A 19617-nucleotide genomic window follows, 5' to 3' on the forward strand; every position below is an offset into this window, starting at 1 on the left:
GCCAGCTCCTCAATGGGCTGGAGCTGCCAAGAGATGCTGAGGAGGAGCTGTCAAGCCCCAACTGCCCTAAAGAAACGCGATGTTCAGCTGAGCACTGCTGAGGGAATTTCTTCCTTTGCTGCAGTTGCTGCCTGCATTAAGCTGGTGGAAAATGCACAGGCTTGAAGCAAGACAGAGTGTCCATTTGTGCAGAGCAATGATCCCTGCAGAAGGCATCTCTTCCCTGCATTTCTCTCCCACTCATCTCAAAGGTTTCCATAAACAAGATGGCTCCTTGTCTGCATCAAGCTCTATACATACCATAAACATGACCTGACCCACATTATCCAGTTAAATACATCTTTTTTAAAGCTCAGTTTCTCCCCTGCTCTTCCTCCCACAAAACATTTATCACAAGGTGGTGCAAACAGATTCCCCAATGGATTTTTGATCCCTCCTCCTCTCAGCCACTTCCCAAAGTTGCCTGTAAAGAGCCCCAGGTAACCTCAAAGTGCCAGGTTAGGGGAGATGAGTTACCAGCAATGCTGAAATTAAACCCAGGAATGAATAATCATCAGAATTTCAGGCAGGAGCTGGAGCTGCTTCGCACATGTTCTGCTTCCTTGTGTTGAGAGAAAACAAACCAGTTGATTTCTCAAGATATTTCACTCCGTTTACAACAGTTTTTAGCTCTGTAGTTTGTAATATTACATACTTTGAAATGAAATTCAATCCCCAAATCCTTCTAGCTGGTTACTCATAAAACCCATTAAGTTCAGGCATAAGCAAACCAGACCCATCTTTTTCCCTCCCAGTGCCTATTACATATAAATAGTAATTATTGTTCCTGGCAAGGCTCTAGTGTCTCTTATGATTCTGTACTTTAATGATCTGATTTCTTAGTACTTTCCACTGAAGAATATATTTAACAAGCATCCATGTTTCCTCCTCCAAGATAGGATTTTTAAATTATGAATGTAATAAAGACAATGATGTTGCCAGTCTCATGATTAATAGCTTAAAGAGACATTTGCTAAGCCTTCATTCTCACCATTATCACAAATTCACAAGCTGTATAGCTTTGTAACATGCAGCAAAGACAAGATTTAACTCTATAGTTACACAGCTAAATCCACAAGCAATACAAGAAGGGCATTAGTGTAGCTTGATCTAGAAAAGCAATTTAAGTCCTACGTGCTCTGTTGACAGATTTGTGTTTTTTAAATGCCACCTTAGAAGAAAGTGTCTAATGCAAGATTCCCACCCTTATTTATGCAATGGGTGACATCTCCAATCTTGTATGTTGTCAGAACTTAAACCACAGTAAGTTACATCACTGTGAGACAGAGAGCATCATTAGTGTTCAGCTCAGTTACTGAACTAATCAACTGGAGAGGCTTCTCCTAATAACACATCCCAAAACAAGCTGCTACAAACATTCCCTCAAACATCACATCGGCTGCTTTTAAAATTAAAATGAAACCAAACCACTGAAAGAAAATCGGGTTTCTGGTAAAACTCAATTTTATTACTGCACAGGAACATGGGCTTCATTCAATGCAAGAGCACACCCACAGTGCACAGTCGTTGCTCAGTGGAGTTAACTCTGCAGCACTTTGCGAGGTTTAAATTTTCACGTTGAATTGAGTAAATGCTACAGTAGATAACGCCAATCAAAAGTCTGAGAAAGTAAGGGTAGGTTAAGCATTACGCTGGAGATTCAACACAAGCCAGCAGCTCTGTGCAAGCCTGTCTGGCTCGGTGATCAGTGCATGTGAAACATTCAAAATATCACCTTCACACTCAAGAGAGACAGGTAAGAACAGAACAGCTGCATATTAGACAGCACAAAGGTCCAGCCTCCATTCTGCAAGTGCCAGCAGCTCAGCAATAGGCATCTCTCTACTCACCTTGCAGAATCAAGGCCACACTCTGCATTTATTGATTTGTATCAGGGACACAGTCATTTTAAACTACAGATTAAAGCAAACAAAATGGAAACTGATAATTCATTTTCAATTCTGTTTAAGGTTTATTACAACTCAGGTAGCTGAAATTTGTCACGCACGAGGCAGAGGCTTCACCAGTTCTGGGACTATTTGTATAAATCAGCACAGCGAGACAATCTCTTTGGAACAAGTCGTGAAATTTAAGCATCTGCCAAACCAGTTCAGAGTGATTTATGAAAATCTGAAGATCACATTAATGGAATTGCTAACAGCCATAACTACATCCACATAAATGTGCCTCTCATAATAAAAACACTCTACATAGTTCTGAATGTTTTAAGAACTAGTAAAATGACTACAGATTATGAAGTCCATCTCCTTTAAGGCATCAAAGACATTCTCAAGGAGGAGTTAATTAGTCCAGTTTCACAGGATACACCATTACAGAGCCTGAGATTCCGACTGCCTGTGATTAATTTCAACACTGCACCAACATACTTTGCTTACATTAGATCTGTTTTCAATTTCCCCTCCTTTTTTTTTTTTTCAGAGGCCCCTCACTGGTGTGTTCACAGCTGGAGACTCAAGTGCAACTCCTCTGTGCTGCCCCATAACCAACTGGAACACTTGTCAGGAAACCTCTAGATGACAAGAAAGCACATAAGAAGTACTTTCCAACATGCATGTTTCCCCACCCTGTTCCCCAGTTCACAAGGCAGCAAATTCAAATGCAAGCCCCCTCCCCTCCAATGATCTGGGACACACATGCACTTGCTTCAAAGCACCCACGTTCAATAACAGCTCACAGAAATCCTGGGCTTTGGCTGATGCTGCTGATAAGGGGATTGTGATTGAAGGCTCCTCACCATCTCTCACACAGAGCAAGATGGATGCCCACCAAGCAGTAGTAGGCACCAAGCCTTAGGAAACAACTGTCTGTAGTGCAGTGTTCCAGCACATTCCCATGCAATGAAATATATCCACCAACAAGGCAACTTGCACAAAAAAATAAGGGTCTTTTTTGAGGCATTGAGCCTCCCAGGCTGGTAGTCTCACAGGACACCTTTCAAGCTTCCTTACCAAATTGCTCAAATTCTGAAAATAAAAGCAATTTGCTCATGCAGTTCTTTTTGTTCCACTCCCTTTCTGCCAGGAGTCTTGAAAATAAAGCCTCACTTTCATGCACCCAGAGTAGCACCACCTCCACATCTCTCCCTGGCCACCCAATTCAGTGTATTCCCTCACATCAGGATGCACAATTAGTAGCAGGTTATACTGAGGTAAGAACTGTCCTCTGGGTTAGCTGTGGCCTGGATCAGTTGTCCCACCACATAAGCACTGGAACCGTTCATGTGACAGCAGTGCACAGAGATGAGAATGGCTGCACTGGCTTGTATGTGCTACCCCACAGGAGGAACTACATCCCAAGTTCCAGTTTTCATGGAAGTCACCCTCCACTGCACACAAGCACTCACCTCAAGAAGGTGTTGCTGTCCTGTCAGTTAGACCTCAGGGAAACACAGATAAACCATGTGCTGTGGGGTGCTCTGCACCATACAGTGGGCAGATGTATCTTGCTGTCTGGGTTTTAGGTTCTTTCTGATTCATTAAGTTCCTCATTTAAATTATCTAACCCAAGTGCTTAAGGCTTTCCTTATCTTGCTAAATTAAGCCAGCCCTTGCCAGCTGCCAACAAGGGGAAGTGGGAACACGCAAGAATACTGCAGGAACTCCTTCTCCAGCACAGCAGTGTGCACGTGCTTCCACTTCCTGGCCTGACTGTGCTTGGCACCCCCTCCCTTCTCCCTCCAGTCATCTAGGAGGGATTTGCACCTGGCTTAGCTCAAGTCTGAATTAATTTGCAAGACAGGGAAGTCAAAGTGGTTTTCCTCCACCAGAAGCCAGGGCTATGGATGGACACAAAGTGAAGCTGTGCAGCAGATGATGCTTAGCAATGAAAATACTTTTCCTCTGGGCTCATTCCTGTATCTGGCAGAAAAACACAGCAAAGACATTTGCCGGTGTAGCAGGGCCAGACAACAATCTCTTCAAGCAGAAGGAGCTCTCTTCAGCAAGGAGCACATTGCAGTTTCCAGCCCAAGGTGAAAGCCCAGCAGACCCACTGCTCTCACCCACCCTCTGCCCAGCAAGACAACCCTGCAGAGGTCAGGGCTGGGCTCGTGGGCTCCCACCCTCTGGGGCAGGGTGACATCACCTCACTGTGTTTGCACTGCACCCACAAGTGCTGCAACTCCCAGCCAGACCCATCGGTGCTACTGGACACAGACAAAACCAGGCATGTTCGACACAATCAAACAGCAGATGCAGCAGAAATGAATTCATTTACATTTGAACAAAAGCAAAAGCCAACGGGAGGTTAAAGACAACAAGCTTTGAAGACAGAGCTGAAGGGAGAAATGGTACATTTTCACTGCATATCGTGGATCTGAGAAATGACTCAAAGCCATCTGAGATGTAAACAGTTACTGTCAAGGAGTTTATCTTACTATCTAGGCTGTGACTCTTCAAGGCTAGCTTTATAGCTGTCTTTAATACACACATCATGGAGACTTCTGCAGCATCTTGGAACTTACCACCTATCTGACTGACTGAACACTTCTGTACTTTCTCTTACACAGACAAGTGCTGAAGCTCTATTTGTGCAAAGACTGCTTTTTGTCTATAGGGAGAGGCTGATAATGACAGCCAGAGAAATGCTAACAGAACAAACTTTATTAGCAACTTGGACTACTTGAAAAAGGGATCTTCACAAATTAAAGCTGTAGATGAGTTTAGCCACCCTAAAATGTGGTATTCAGTATTACACAGCCACAACAGGGACAATGGAACTATCAAATACATTCTAGCTGTTCTTTTTATGGCATTGATTTTTTTTGATACATTCAAAGCATTATTGCATCAGAAAACATATCATGCATCTTTATTTTTCCAGACAAATTCACCTGTATTTGTCATTTCTAGCTACACCTCAAAGGTGCCCCAAATCTACCATTTCATGGGTTTAGTTGCATACTTTGCCTATATGCATGCTGAAATAATAAATATTAAATACAGGAAAGAACATAAGAGAACCAAACTGACATTAGGAATAGTCTATGGCAGCTCTGTTATGTTCTGCCAGTTAAAGAACTTTTGCAAAAGATTGAGGTAACAACAGTGGCCACACCACTCAGCTGAGAATCGCTCAAAATTCATGGAAATTTTCAGAAATTCAAGTACACAAACACCAGCTGCAACTTGTCAGAAATGCCAGAGAAATTAGGTTGGCTGCATTTTATTAGTCTATTAGCTGGCGTTCACACAGCTCCTTGTAAATCCTTTTTCTCACTCGGGGCATATCTTCCTGGGAGAACTGAAAAGGCTGGTCTAAGGCGAGGCACTTGCAGTACTGGGGAAAAGGAAAAGGCTTGGTTGAAAAAAAGGACATTTACTACATGAACAACATAGGCCACTGATTTTTACATAGGAATACTCTTACCTGGAGCACAAAAACCCCACAGTCACTGTCATTTTTCTGTTGTGGAATGCACTGAAAGGAAAAGAAACAACCAGAGACAGGTCAGATCCTTATCCTTTTACTTAGTTAGATCCTTTCGTTCTCTAACTCCTGCTTAATGTCCAAAAGCAGATTCAGCATAAAGATCAGTTGTCTCATGCTCAGAGACAGCTGTTCTGCAGCACCAGAAACTGGAGTTGCAATTGCTTGTTCTCATCCCAAACTTTGCAAGGTGACACTGAACACCTTGTTAGAATAACATCTAATAGTCAGAAAAATATATAGTATAGGACAGAAAATAAATTACAGTCTTTCTTTCAAGTTTATTTTCTTTTAGTGACCTACACAGAACAGCTTCTCAATTAGTTTAAATAAATGTTTGTACAGCATTATCTACTTTACACAGGACAAAACTATATCAGCAAAGTCACACAGGCCTAGAGGAAGATTACTCTCAGCATCCATGCTACCAGCAGTGGCTTTCCTCCCCCAGCCACACCAAAGGGTTTCAGAGAGCATGACAAATGGTTCATCACTAGGCAACAGGACCGAGCAAGGCAGTCTCAAATGATAACTTTCAACCTTCATTATTTCCTCAAACACGCTCAATTTTGATATGCAGAGCTAAAAAGTCCCAATCACTAGTGCTATTATATCTCTGGCACTTGAAAAGGCAAAGTAATTGTTTTTTCTCAACTCCCAGATCTTCTGCCTCACAGAACGCAGGAGGATGAACTGACTGCACAGGTTGTGCATGAGTGCAGAGAAGAATCATTTTATCATTGTATCAGCATCTAAAAATAAATCTGTGCAAGGAGGGAGCTGCTGGAAGTATGTCTGGTGTGCAATGACCTGTTTTATATCTTTGGAGCCATTATGGGATGGCTACGCAAATTACATATTCCCTCATTTACACTACACACAAGTTATTCCCTTTTATTGTTGCCAGACTTTGTTTACTTGTGATCAAACGCAATGTGCCACAAACAGCCCTGGAGACCAAAGCCCTCTATCCACAGCAAACATAAAATATCAGCAGTAGCAACATCAGCCTGTTCTCTCCCTCACCAAAGCCCATCCATTCAGAACAGCCCTTTCAGGAGAAGGGAGGCAGCTGAGTGTCCAGATCAGTCAGTCCTTGACCTTGTGTCAATATGGACACCAGCTGCAGGTTTTGCTGTGCACACATTTAATTGTTCAGATCACCAAGCCACTTGCAGAAAGTGCTAAAGCCCTGGTGGGAGTTGAATGAGCAACAGAGCTGGAATTCCAATGTGTAACTACCTGCATCTCTCCCAGTACCCTCCCTGTGGGCAGCATAAACCCATTTAGTACTTGTACAAATATATGAATTTAGAAGTAGCTCCATGAAATCTCCCACAAAGTCAGACCCCAGGGCTCAAAGTGCTGCCATTTACCTTTGTCACAGCAGTCTGCCAACCCTGAAGGAATTCGGGGCGATTCTTCTCTTTTGCTTCAGTCAGCAAATACTTTCGAATGTTCTTTAAAGAAGGAAAAAAGCAGCATTATTCACCCACTAAAGAACAGGAGAGAAACACTGACTGCTTGGTTGGAATCCTTTTGACAATTTTCAGGGGAGCATTGGGAGCGGAGCTAAAATCTAGAGGTAAAGAAATGAACTCTGGTGGGTACTGTGCCTTTTCCCATCAAGGCTCATTTTAGTCTATCAAGGGGAGCTCTAACACCCCTCAGCCATGCTGTACACTGCTCTACTTCATTCCAGACTAGCTGTGGCACCCAGGCACAAGGTCAGAGTGCTCCCAGACATGCACAGAAAAACAGAGCAGCCTGGCATGTGTTCTCTCCTGGCTGACACCAAGGCCCTTACGTTCAATACGGCCGCATTTTCCTGCTAGAATCTCAATACAAAATGCTCCAGTTCTGCAGCTAATCAACAAAGCTCCAGGGAGAGTTTTAGTGACATACAGGGGAAAAAAATAGGCTGACACAAGCGAAGAGAAGGAAGCAAGATAAATGAGACGATGGTCTTGGGTTAAGCAAATCCTACTTCTCTGTAAACAGGCTGGGAATTTACAGCACAATTTAAACACTGCAGCACACAAATATTCACCTTAGCGTGTGGATCACAGTGAATTTTGGGGTATTGCTCCCCTCCTACCCCTAGAACAGGCAGAAATAAAATTTCCTCATGTCTGTGAGACATTCAGGTGCAAATGCCTTGCCTGGAATGGGATGGGAGAGATCAGGTTGCAAGGCTGCAGGAGAGACCTTAGGAGAGACCTTAGGGCTGATGGCTGGTTCATGCTGCACGTTCACAAGCTAGAGAGCATGAGATCTCTTGCTCCCAGGACAAACATTAGCTTCATCCTCAGCAAATGCCAGCAGGCATACTATCTTCATTCAGAAGTCCTGGCTGGGAACTCTCCTGGGTACAATAATTACTACTCTTCTGTAAGCCAACAACTACACACAGTTAAAAGTAGAGGGCTGCTGCATCAAGCAAGCAATTAAGTTGACAAAATTAGCTTTTGTAAGAGGGTCATTACAATTTGCTAAGCCCAGCAAAAATTTCCTGGCTGTTCTTTATCAGGAAGACTGATAATTTAACTCCAGTGTTCAGGTTGCAGCCCTGAAAGGTTGCTGGGTTCTAACCAGAGGCAAACACCCCGTTTCCATGCAGGACAAGGAAAAAGGCAACACACTGTTAATAGCACAGTAACACATAAACCCCACTGGGCAACACTACAGCATCTTCAGTCCTGTGCTCTCACCCAGGCAACCTATCCCCTAAAGGAGCACAATTTATCATTTATCCTAAACACAAGCCCCTTAACAGATGAAAGAAGTGCCCTCACTCTCCTTGGGGTTCTTCTGCTTCCCCATGGCACTGGGCTTTGAGCTCCTGCTTTTTGTGGGAGTGCCAAGTCAGAGTCACCAAAGCTGTGCTGATTACACGGTCAGGCTAATTGGGCAATAGGCAGTCTGACCTCAGCTCCCAGCTCTGGTGTGACCCTCGAGCCCTGTGCTTCAGACTCCTCAGCAGGACAGGATGATTCTCATTTCATACACAGCAAGACAATGACAGACATACCACATTTAAAGTTTATGGCTGAACAGAAACAAAGGGGGAGTGTTTCCTTTAAGAAAACAGTTCAGACTTTGCAGACACAGCTGTCACTCTTACCTCTACACAAAACTTAAAATGAATGCCTTGGGAATCGTAAAATGAAATAATTCGACTGGGGATGTTCACAGTAATGAGGGACCAGTGGACTTCCAGGTGAATAGGAATTAACAAGAGAGTCTTCTTAAACAAGTCCACCTGGCAAAAAGAACAACATATATTACAGAGAGTTCCACAGGCAGAATATAGCACAGCCAGACATTAATTGTATCCAAGTTTCCTTTCTGCCATTCCATAGCTGAAATCTTATTTTGCCCCCTCCACTCCATCACCACATTCTTCACATTTACCTAATACACAACTTATTAGCAGGCACAAAAATACAGTTACAGACCAGAAAGTGGCTGAGGAACCTTGTACAGTGTCAGAATTAATCACTTCTGTATTTGTGACAAAATCCTGCTCATGCTGCATTGCAACATCTGTGTTGAAGTGGGATTTCTTAGGTAATGATGGCAATACAACTGAGCCTCAGTTTAGGTTAGCTCTTCATCTCTTCAGTAATGACACTTGTCCAGTGTGAGCACCACTCAATTCTATCAGAGCTGCTGATAGAAATGAGTAAGTGACAGACTTTGGGGCTGTTGATGAGAAGCTCAACACAAGGTAGCAATGTGCATTCACAGCCCATTCACAGCCCAGAAAGCCAACTGCACGCAGGGCTGCATCACAAGCAGTGAGGCCAGCAGGTCAGGGAGGAGACTGTGCCCTTCTACTGCTCTCACAGGAGACCACACCCAAAGTGCTGTGTCCAGCCCTGAGGCCCCATAGGTAAGAAGGAGGTGGACCTGTTGGATCAGGTCCAGATGAAGCCAAAAAGATGTTCAGAGGCCTGGGGTACCTCTGCTATGAAGACAGACTGAGGGAGTTTGGGCTGTCCAGTCTGGAGAAGAGAAGGCTCTGTAGAGACTTTATAGCACCTTCTAGTACCTAAAGGACTACAACAAAGCTGAAGATGGACTTTGGACAAGGGCATGGAGTGACAGGACAAGAGGGAATGGCTTTAAACTGACAGAGGACAGGTTTAGATTAGATGAAAGAAAGAAATTCTTCCCTGAGAGGGCGGTGAGACATAAGCACAGGTTGCCCAGAGAAGCTGTGGCTGCCCCACCCCTGGAAGCGGGGCAGGGGCTGAATGGGGACTGGAGCAACCTGGGATAGTGGAAGGTGTCCCTGCCCATGGCAGAGGGGCAGAACTGGATGATCTGCAAGGTCTCTTCCAACCCAAACCATTCCATGATTCTATGAAGAGGTTGTAATTACAAACACCCCACAAAACCAGCAAGTTTGTAGTTTGACCTCTTCTGCACTAACACAGGCTCTGGGACTTGCCAGAGGAAAGCAGAGGAGTGCAGGATGCTTTGGTGAACTGAGGAAAGGAGGGCAAGAAGGTAGAGCAGATTCATCCTTTCTCAAAGCTGGCTTTGTAGCAGATGTACTGTGGTCTCAGGCAAGCAAACAAGGGAAAAGGTCTTGAAGTACAGAACAAACAGATCAGCTGTAACACCCCCCTCCCCGTGTCTGTATGGCAGATGAGCCCTTATGCTTTTGGAAGCCAGCCAAGCCAGGGCCTTTCATGGTCTTCCTTCTCCTAGCTCCTCTTGAAAGAAGTGTCTAATTACTGGGGTTTTGGTGGCACAGTCCAGAAAATAAGCAAAAATAGAATCCTGAACTAAATGAACTCATCCTGTGGGAAGATTTCTAAGCTTTTTTTCCTGTTTTTTTAAGCACTGTGCAATTTGAACTGTACATAATTGCAACACTACTGGCAAGGACAGATCTTTTGTAGGAAAGAAAAGTCTATTTCTTGAGTAACAATGGGAAGTCGAAGAGACAAAAAGGTGTGGGCATTCACAGCAGTTATCAGCTGAGCCTGGCTCACAACAGTCCTTTGATTGTGACAAGCATCGACCCTGCTCCCACCTGCAGAAACTGCTTCCTGACTGGATTACAGCATATTCACTACACACCAATCCATCACTCCTGGAGAGAAGCACAGGGATGTCAGCCAGCAGCAAGCTGAGACCACAAAGGAAAACTGGAGTAAGAGAAATGAACTCCATCTTCTGTGATGTCCAGCAACAGCAGAGCCACACAAAACTCAAGGGACCTCATGTGGCCCTAGTTGGGGGATTACTGCAGGTGTGCAATCCTGCAGCAGAAGAGCAGAAACAGGCAGCCAAAAATTTGTCTTTAGTTACAAACTGATGTACAGCAAGAGTGGTGGCAACCCAGATTCACTCACCACGAGAGCAGAGTCAGCTCTGAGTCACGACAGTGAATCAGGAGTGCCAGTGTGATGGGTGATCAGAAGGGACAGACACTAACAGGGGCTCTGAAACCACTGCAGCCAGAGCCAGCACAGGAGAGAACATTCACAAAACATGGTGCTATACTCTGGTGTGTTTCAAGAGCAGAAACAAATTCCCCTAAATTGCACACTGCAGGACAAAGGAGTCTACAAAATCCTTCCCATAGAAACTGCTTAGTTCTCATTCTTGCTTGAGAGATTCTTTAGGAATTTATGTGTAAATATCTAAAAATTGTCCTGTCTCATCAGGTACCTCTCAGCAGCAACAACAATACAGATCCTGCTTCCAGACTCTACCTTAATTTCAGGAGTTTTAACAAAACTTGGGTTGCTGAAGAAAAGGAATGTTTAAAAAATAATATGTGGGAATATTAAGCACCGATATTCCATCTCTCTTTAAAGAGATTTTTAATAAATTATATGAATAGATTTTATATTTGGATAATGAGTTCATCTCTAGCATTTCACAGATGTGTGCTATTTAAGTACTTCTGCAGAAAGATCATACATTCAAACATGGCCTTTGATTAGTCTTGCCTCATCTCCCATATTAGAAAGGACAAATGTTCCTAGAAAAAAAGAGAGTACTTCTTTTTGCATTAGCTATCCCTGAAAATATCACACCCATGATCTGGTGTGGGCTCTGGAAAGCAAGGTGAATTCTGTTCTTGTCAAGAGAACAACAGTCTGGCTTATTAACCATGGGTCTCTTTTTTGCTTTCTAGTACCTGGTATGCATTACTTGGAGTAACAATTTGATTTTGTCAAAGAATACCAGGCTGAGATAAAAGGAGGAAGCAGAATTAAGTCTGCTCTCCTGTAGATTAGTGTACCTGGCACTGTCAGGAGCAGTAAGAGACATTTCTTGCAGTTAAATTAACAACTTGCATGAATATACACAAAGAGATAACCTCCCACTGAAGATTTAGCCATTCCAAGTACAACATACCCACACTAACTTGAATAGTGCCACACTACTATCTTCATCAAGCCCTTCCCACTTTGTACAGCTCCTCTGCTAACCCATCCCTTACAAATAACACACTTAACTCAGTGACTGAGCCCAGCCCAGCAGAAGCCCAGCACTGATGACAGCATGTTAAAGGTACCTTTTTAGTCCATCGTTTTACCCCATTATATCCTTTGGTTACGAGCTGTCTATGAAAAAAGCTGTTAAAGAAATGAACCTAAAAAGAGAGAGAGAGGAGAAATGAGCACAGAAATTTTCATGCACAGTCATTCCCCTTCCCCCAGGATAATTTATACAAAACAACTTGTAATGAGGCAATATTTAATGTAGGTTTAGAAACAGAACCCCAGTAGGGACAAACAGAGGCGTTGCCAAGCCTCAACTCTTACTGTTCTTCAGCAAGCTAATAAAATAAGCCTCATTCCCCTATAATATATCATGTGAGCCACTGCAGCATTTATATTTACATTTTTGTATCTCCAGGCATATCATGTTTAATTTTTTTGTTGGGGACAGACTTGGGAGAAAAACACCAGGACAAGAAGTTAGTTTTTTGTTGTTCTTTACAGGGATCAAGGAAGAGAACACTAGGCTGGAAAAGCAGGGGTGGTGGAGAAGGGAGCAACTTCTGGCTTTAGTTGCTGGACGCTGAGACTCAGAAAAAGAAAACTGATCAAAACAGTTATGAGATTTAGTCCAACAACATTGTCTTTTGGCATTGTCTTATGACATGAACAATATTCTGCTATTGAGAAGTAGTTTTAAGGTATGACTGATCCATTTGGAAAGTGAAAAATCAACATTTATGACAAAAAAAAATGTAGGCTTATGCAAAAAAAAAAAAATTAGCTCCAAGTTCACACTATTATTCCCTGTGCTTCGCTTCTTGCAATTATACTAACAGATTAATACAAATAGAAATCTGCAACATCTGTTTTTAATAATTCTGCTAGTGTAGAGGTGGTAGGAGGCTTGAGCTGTTACTTGAAAAAAAAGTTAGAAAATTCAGCATCTGAGAACACAGTCTAATAGCCATTAGCTATGCCAACAGACTTCAAAACCACATTCTGAGGTACCAGCACAAAATCTCCCATGAGGATTTCAATTATGCACTAGGAAGAAAAAGCAGACACAAGCAAACAGATACAATCTCCAATACCCCTAGCCTAGCACACTCAGGAAATATGGAGAATACTAATGAAGAATCACCATCACCTCCAATCAAAGCAACAACGCTCTTCCTTCCGAGCTTGAAGATTTTAAGAGTTACATTGTGCAGAGCTCATCTAAAAATGGCTTTGTTTGGTTCTTCCTTTGTGGTCTCACCTGAAAACTGTTCTGTCCCTAAACAGATGGGTTTTTATAATTGTCACTGCTGCAAATTTAGTCACAAAATGGGGGGGGTTGTTATCTTGATTACTTTTTTTCGCTTTCTTTCTCTCAATTGCCACCAACAGCCAGGCACTGCAGTTGCAAAGCTGTAAGCATTCTGAGGAGGATGCACAAAACAGAGTCCTGCAGAGTCAATACTGCCAAGGAACCAAGCAGCTCCACAGAAATTCACATTCACCAGGCAGGCAGCTGACACAGCTTGAGCTGTTACAGCCCCCACAGCTACGAGGTGGGCGGGAGGGTGAGTGCAAGCAGCACACGTGCATGGTTCAGATGCTAGCACTCATGGTTTGTCATCTCAGCAGAAATCCATCTTCATCAGAAATTTCAGCTGAAACACTAGGCTGCTGAGCAAAGGCACGAATACAGCACTTTAGAAGCTGATAAGCTGGAAACAGAAACCTCCAGGGAAGTAAGGAGAGTGGGATGGGCCAAAAGGGGGAACGTGTCTTCCACAGGTACATCACTGACATCAGGCTACCACAGAGAGCACCTGCAGGGCTAATGCAGTCAGTTCCTGAAACAGGAGCAACAGCACTGAAAAGGGAAAAGGAAAGGCAGAAAATCTGAGCAGCACATAGCAAAAAATTATAATGGAACCACTCGTTCCACTATAATTTGTTGGCCATGGTTGAGTTGAATCCTGATTCTATACCTGAACTGTGCAAAGTTTCGCCCTCCCCTCTCCATCTCTCATTAGGTACATTTGTGTAATAATAAAACCCCCTCACCTTTTCAGGGACCGCATCCATTACCAGTTCACCATACATGTTAATTATCTGGAAGAGTTAGTAAATAGTTAAATACATACATCGCAATTTTTAAGACCCAAATTCACAAGTGCCCATAAAACACAGACCCCTACCCACTTAAATCAGCAATATGAAGAGAAGACCTAAGAGCCACACTGTCTGAAGGACAAGCACTCTGCAACTAATAGTGGTCATCGTGGAGAGGGACTGTAACTTGCTGCTTGAAGTCTGCCTCAATCTTAAATGCAGTTTAATTCAATTTAAATCTACTGGTGCATGCCCTGGGCTCTGCAGCCTTCCTGCTTTTTTGGCTATGGGCCACAGTTTGCTGTTTCACTCTGTCATTCTTGCAATCTGCCCAAGCTTGGGATGGAGAAAGTTACTAAAACCTCTATGAGTAGCCACTATTTTATCAAAATAGTCCAACATCATTTGTTCAAAAGGAAACAGTGTAATTGTGACATCTCCCAGCTTCCAGACTTACTGCACCTGTCACTGTAAAAGCTGCCCACCACTCCTCTTACTTGTGAAGTGCAAAGTAAAGGTAGCCCACCTGTTATGTCAGCATGTGTACAACTGGTATTCTAACATAAATGGGCTAAAAAGGGTTAGGGAAACACATGAACACCAAGCATCTCTGACCTGGTCATTCAGCCAGTTCTGGCCTTCCAGTGTAGCCAAATCATCCATATCTAGCATGTGCTTATTATAGAAGACCCGGAAATTGCAAGTGGAGGTTTTTGGATGTTTTTCTCGATATTTCATGATTTCCCTGGTGATAAAAGGTTTTCTAAAAGAGGATTGAAAAGGTAGAGAAAAATCAAGTCAAGGTCATGTAAAATGGATTCTGTTCTCCTAGTTGTTAGATGAAGATCATGCAGTAGCAATGCAAGTGATTTTTGTTCTTTACCAGGTGAACAATGTGATACTGCTACACACCTATGGGAGAAATCTTCATTAAAGACTTCTTTTAATCTTCCCATGACATCTTTTTCACAGAGTGGTACTAAACTGCCATATTTCTTCATAACTTCATCTAGGAATCCTTTAAATATACCAGAAAAATTAAAGTGCAAACATATAAAAAGCTTCTGAGTTCACCAATCCAATAAAGCTCTCAGTTCTTACAGGTACAACCAGCAATCATTCTGCACCCAACCAACATGCAGCACCACACATGGCAAGTACCTATTGAGGAAAACTAAGCTCAAATTGGCAACATAAAATAAAAGCGGGGGTAGGGGAAGGAGGACAAAATAAAAATGCATGAATCTGATCACTCAGCTTCACAGGAAAAGATCACCCCCTCTTCTTGCCATACACATACATATCTACAGCAAACTAATTATACCAGTGCTAGAGAAGAATCCATCCTCCTCCCTGCTTCAATTAGCATTTTAAACCATTTTACTGCAACGTGAAAAGCCATCAGTTCCTGCAACAGGTTTCATTGAAAAGCCAGTATCCTGTCCTTATGGCAGGCAGAATGACTCTCCTCAAATGCAGGCAGCTGGAGCTGGCAGTGTTTGCAGCCTGCTCAGTTCCGCTGCCGCACCACCGTGAACAGAACAGACACCAGACAGACTCCCAGCAGTTTAACTCCTCTACCCTTGCATCCCAGCGATGGCATTTAAGGTGACACAGGCAGCCATGGCAGCCTGTCAGTGCCCAGGAAAGCACTGAGCAACCACACCAGAAAAATATATTAACTTGGAAATAATGAAGAGATGAATGCTGGAAGAATTGAAAAACCTAGGAAATAGATGTTTTTCTTTCTCAGACACAAGACTGGAACACTGAAGATAAAAATTCCATACCGGCATCCAAAAGCACTCTGAGAATGAAAGAGAATGGAGAACAGGATTTCAACACTTGCTAGTAAACAAGAGAAAAAAGACCAAGTTGTCCAGCTCTCTGAAAATGAATTTTCAGATGCAGCAGAAAACATTTGTTCTGTGTACAGAAAGCTGGTGTGTACAGAAAGCTGGATCTGAGATCAGAGTCTGGTAAAATTGCATTAATCCAAAGTCCAGGACTCTTCTGAGGCTGGGGTGTGATGGCAGAGCATCACTGGGTAGGGCATTGTGTGCTTACTAAGGCTTTAAAAACATTTCCTGGAAACTTTCAAGATCAGGATAGGAAAAAGCAAGATGAGAGAAACATTGGACAGAAAAAGTGCCAGAAAAACAGCAGTAAAAATAAAAACCAAAGGAGAGAGACCAAGAAAAAACCCAAAACAAAATGAGCTGAGAATAGAAGTGAAGATATAATAAGAAGTGTGAGAGAAGGAAGGGAGGAAGGATTGAAGAACAAGATCAAATCACAATGAAGCATTCTTCACGAGAAAAGAACCTTCTTGCAACTCTGCCACACTTCTGCCTAACAACTTTTATCCCTTACATCTCAGTACACTGCGACAGGGAAGATGTTCCTCACTCTGGCTAGAAGTCTAGCTAGACAATGCATGGGGCTTATGAGTGTACCTTATTCTGTTTTAATATGTAAAAATTTTAAAGGCTTTTTATTAATGCACAGAGGAAGGACTGTTCTTGTCATTACAACTACGAGCAGCAGAGCTGCAGACCTCCAGTGCTACTGACCTCACTTGGGCTGGTGTAACTCAAGGAAAAGAATACAAAGTTCAGCCCCGGGGCAAAATCAGATACCCATCATGAACAGGATTTACCATGGGGCTGTTTGATACCTAATAGCACTTCTGAATGCACTAAGCATGGCAGCCCATTAACGTCTGAGTTCAGCTGCTGCAGAGAAATTCAAAACCCAAGAGCAGCCCTAACACTTGCACCTCCTTCACGTTTCTACCCCAGGAACTCTTGCCAGGTCAGCGCTATCTTTTAGGGTGCAGTTAATTATTAACAACATTCCTAAACACACAAGAACTCCTACAACTACAATTCTTTACAGCTTTTCAGCTGAGAAAACTCAGAAATACTATGCTATCAGACCACAAAACGTTAACCTTTGCCACCCTGATACAACCTTGGCTCCTTGCCTGTTATAGAAGGACTACATCTCTTTTTCTGATGGACAAACTTGAAAACTCCATTGCAGAAGTGATCTCTTCACTGGGTTACCAGTTTCTCTCCATTTCTCACACAGCATCTGGTCCTTGCTGGATCACATGTAGCCAGTCACAGAGGTACACATCCCACACTGACTTACAGATATGGATGTGGAGAACTAACTCCTTTCTTGAGGTTCACTGTGTCCTTCACATTTTGCTTTAGAAAAATCAATTGAAAAATTGAAGGACAAACAGGTAGGCAGAAAAATCAGAGCATGTCAAACTTTAAACAATTCCTTTAACACTCATTGACACCAGCTTACAGTTTATGGGACTCTAAAAAGCCAATTTCTCCAAAGGAAGATATCAGAACATCTCTGAAGTTACATTGATGATACAAGATGGCACAACGTGTTAGCTTACTGCTCCTTACTCTGTGTGTAAAAAGCTGCTACACATAAATAAGACACCAATTACTATTTTTATCATGCTTCTCTTTAGAGTGACTATCAAATACTGCATGCTCAGCATAGCACAAAAAACCCCCAAAGACTTTTTGCAGAACCTTTGCTAAGACCAGTCTTTTAAAAAAATATTGTCTCACAGGATTCATTAAGCTTACTCTATGAACAATTGGAGAAAAAACTAAGGGACAATGAACAGTATTTGGCTATTAAACCCCAAGTTTAAGTGATTTAGTGAGCAAGAGTAGAGATTATAAGGGCAGAAGGAAGCATTAGAATACCTAGGATTTTCAAAAACCAAATTAAGAATAACAATTGTCAACCAGGTAAAAACCTGAACCTTTTGATTCCACATGATAAGACATTTAAAATTTCTATCAACAATTTCCTGCAGATTCCAATTAAACTACATTGTATTCTCTAAAACAAAATAATCTTAAAATAGCTTGTCAGATGAACATTCATTTGTCCCTCTTTCATGCAGCTCTCCTCTTTGCAGCCTCATTTAATCAAATGTTATGCTAAGTGACCTTTATAATTCAGAGTAAGAAACCATTTTGTAAAGGAATTAACACAATATGTAAACTCCACAATACAAGCAGCAGTTTCCAGGAACTCCTGGACCCCTAAGATATTTAAAGGTATACCACAAAGCCACGTTGCCAGCTGCTCATCAGCCACCCGGGAAGTTTTCTGACTGTTCCTTTTGCCTCCCTTCCGAGTTCCTGATTTCAGTCCTGTGCTTTCTGGTGAAGGCTCCTCCAGAGGACTTTTACTGTAAGGGTGATCTAGTAATTTTGAACTAAAAATGTCCAAGTTTAAGGAGCCTTCTACTTCCATCTGGCTAGAGCTGTCCTCATTCTGTGTCAGCTCCATGGATGAAGGTCCATTTGCAAAATTATCACTGACATCAGAATCCTGCAAGGAGGATTGCAACAGTGTCATTCCATCTACACCCACAACCTCCTTGGATTCTGCACCATCTTGATCTGAAACAGCGAGTTCTTTTCCTGCCACGGAGACGACAATGTCAGAGCAATGCTCCTCTGCAAGAGCCCCGTTGGTCTCCACCTGGTGCAAGGTTTCTGCCTCTGGAGAAGCAAGCAGTTCTGGTGGGACAGCATCCACACTGGCACCGTGCCCTCGGGATTCTGGATCCTCAGCACACGGCTCAGCGGACACATCCTGTGTGTGGCAGATCTCGGGTGCACAGACCTCATTCTCCGCTCCGACAGATTTGGGTGTATTATTGTTCATATCTGACAAGCTGTACCGCTTCCAAAGACGCTTACTTCTAGATTTCCAGGAGGAAAACAAATTACACAATCCACCTTCAAAATCCTGCTGAAGCGTTTCCTGATGGTCCCTTGTAACTTTCTGCACCCACCTTCGCCTGATTTTTCTTAATTTGCAAGTCTTGCCTCTTGCTCGAAGTTTCGGGAATTTTATGATTCTATACCGAAACCTAACCATAGAAAGTTTCTTGTGCATCATAAATAAAAATCTCTTTTTTACAGTATGATGGTTAAATTTGGACCTCTTTAGAGCTGTCAAGGGGCCACAAGTTCCATTCCACTCCCTTTGCAACAGCATTTCCTTTTATAGTTGTTTAAAACTACCAGGACTGTGTTGCCCTCATCATTATTGCTCTCCACACTATATACAAAACCACCTTTCTTTACAGGTAAGGCAGCACTTTCCAGTGAGCCACATGAGACATAATGGATATGGCCAGAGATGCTATTGAGAACAGCAACAGTTTCAAATTCTTCATTCAAGGGATCTTCACTCTGAAAGGATTCATTGTTGAGTTTCCTTACTGCTTCTACAGACGAGCTTTCAGCTTCGTGATAGGGACAGGATCTTTTTGCTCTCAGTAGTTTTGTAAGGAAAGTTGTATAATTCAACAGTAGGTTTTGGACAAGTTTCTGCATTTAGAAGCACATCAGGAGCCCTCCTGCTTTGGAGCTCAAGTGTCTTCCTTCTGCACTGCAGTATTCTGTACAGTTTGTTGTGATTTAAACTCACAAATAGCTGGGCACTCTGTCTTTTCTTCTAAGTTAGGAAAACTTGCTTTTTGAAGCAATATTTC

At 42.7% G+C, this 19617-nt stretch overlaps 1 protein-coding gene across 1 annotated transcript; it reads right to left on the reverse strand.

Moving 5' to 3' along the window:
- Nucleotides 1-1480: 1480 nt before the first annotated feature.
- On the reverse strand, nucleotides 1481-19253 carry SENP5 (SUMO specific peptidase 5). Its single transcript, XM_064720536.1, has 9 exons — nucleotides 18173-19253; nucleotides 14976-15081; nucleotides 14679-14826; nucleotides 14016-14063; nucleotides 12032-12109; nucleotides 8612-8749; nucleotides 6864-6947; nucleotides 5428-5478; nucleotides 1481-5337 (listed from the first exon to the last, which is right to left on the reverse strand). Exons 1-9 carry the CDS (start codon nucleotides 19116-19118, stop codon nucleotides 5227-5229), a joined length of 1710 nt encoding a protein of 569 aa, XP_064576606.1. The 5' UTR covers nucleotides 19119-19253; the 3' UTR covers nucleotides 1481-5226.
- Nucleotides 19254-19617: the final 364 nt, after the last annotated feature.

The sequence above is a fragment of the Zonotrichia leucophrys genome, chromosome 9 (genome assembly GCF_028769735.1).
Source record: "Zonotrichia leucophrys gambelii isolate GWCS_2022_RI chromosome 9, RI_Zleu_2.0, whole genome shotgun sequence".
Taxonomy (NCBI): Eukaryota; Metazoa; Chordata; class Aves; order Passeriformes; family Passerellidae; genus Zonotrichia; species Zonotrichia leucophrys.

What these genes read in the sequence shown, in the direction of transcription:
- SENP5 (XM_064720536.1), bottom strand. Translation starts at nt 19,118, where the DNA reads ATGCTGTTGCAAAGGGAGTGGAATGGAACTTGTGGCCCCTTGACAGCT. An exon ending in AGAACTGGCTGAATGACCAG is followed by an intron (nt 14,064 to 14,678) that starts GTCAGAGATGCT and finishes TAACTCTTCCAG; the next exon opens with ATAATTAACATGTATGGTGA. An exon ending in GTGGGGTTTTTGTGCTCCAG is followed by an intron (nt 5,338 to 5,427) that starts GTAAGAGTATTC and finishes CCTTTTCCCCAG; the next exon opens with TACTGCAAGTGCCTCGCCTT.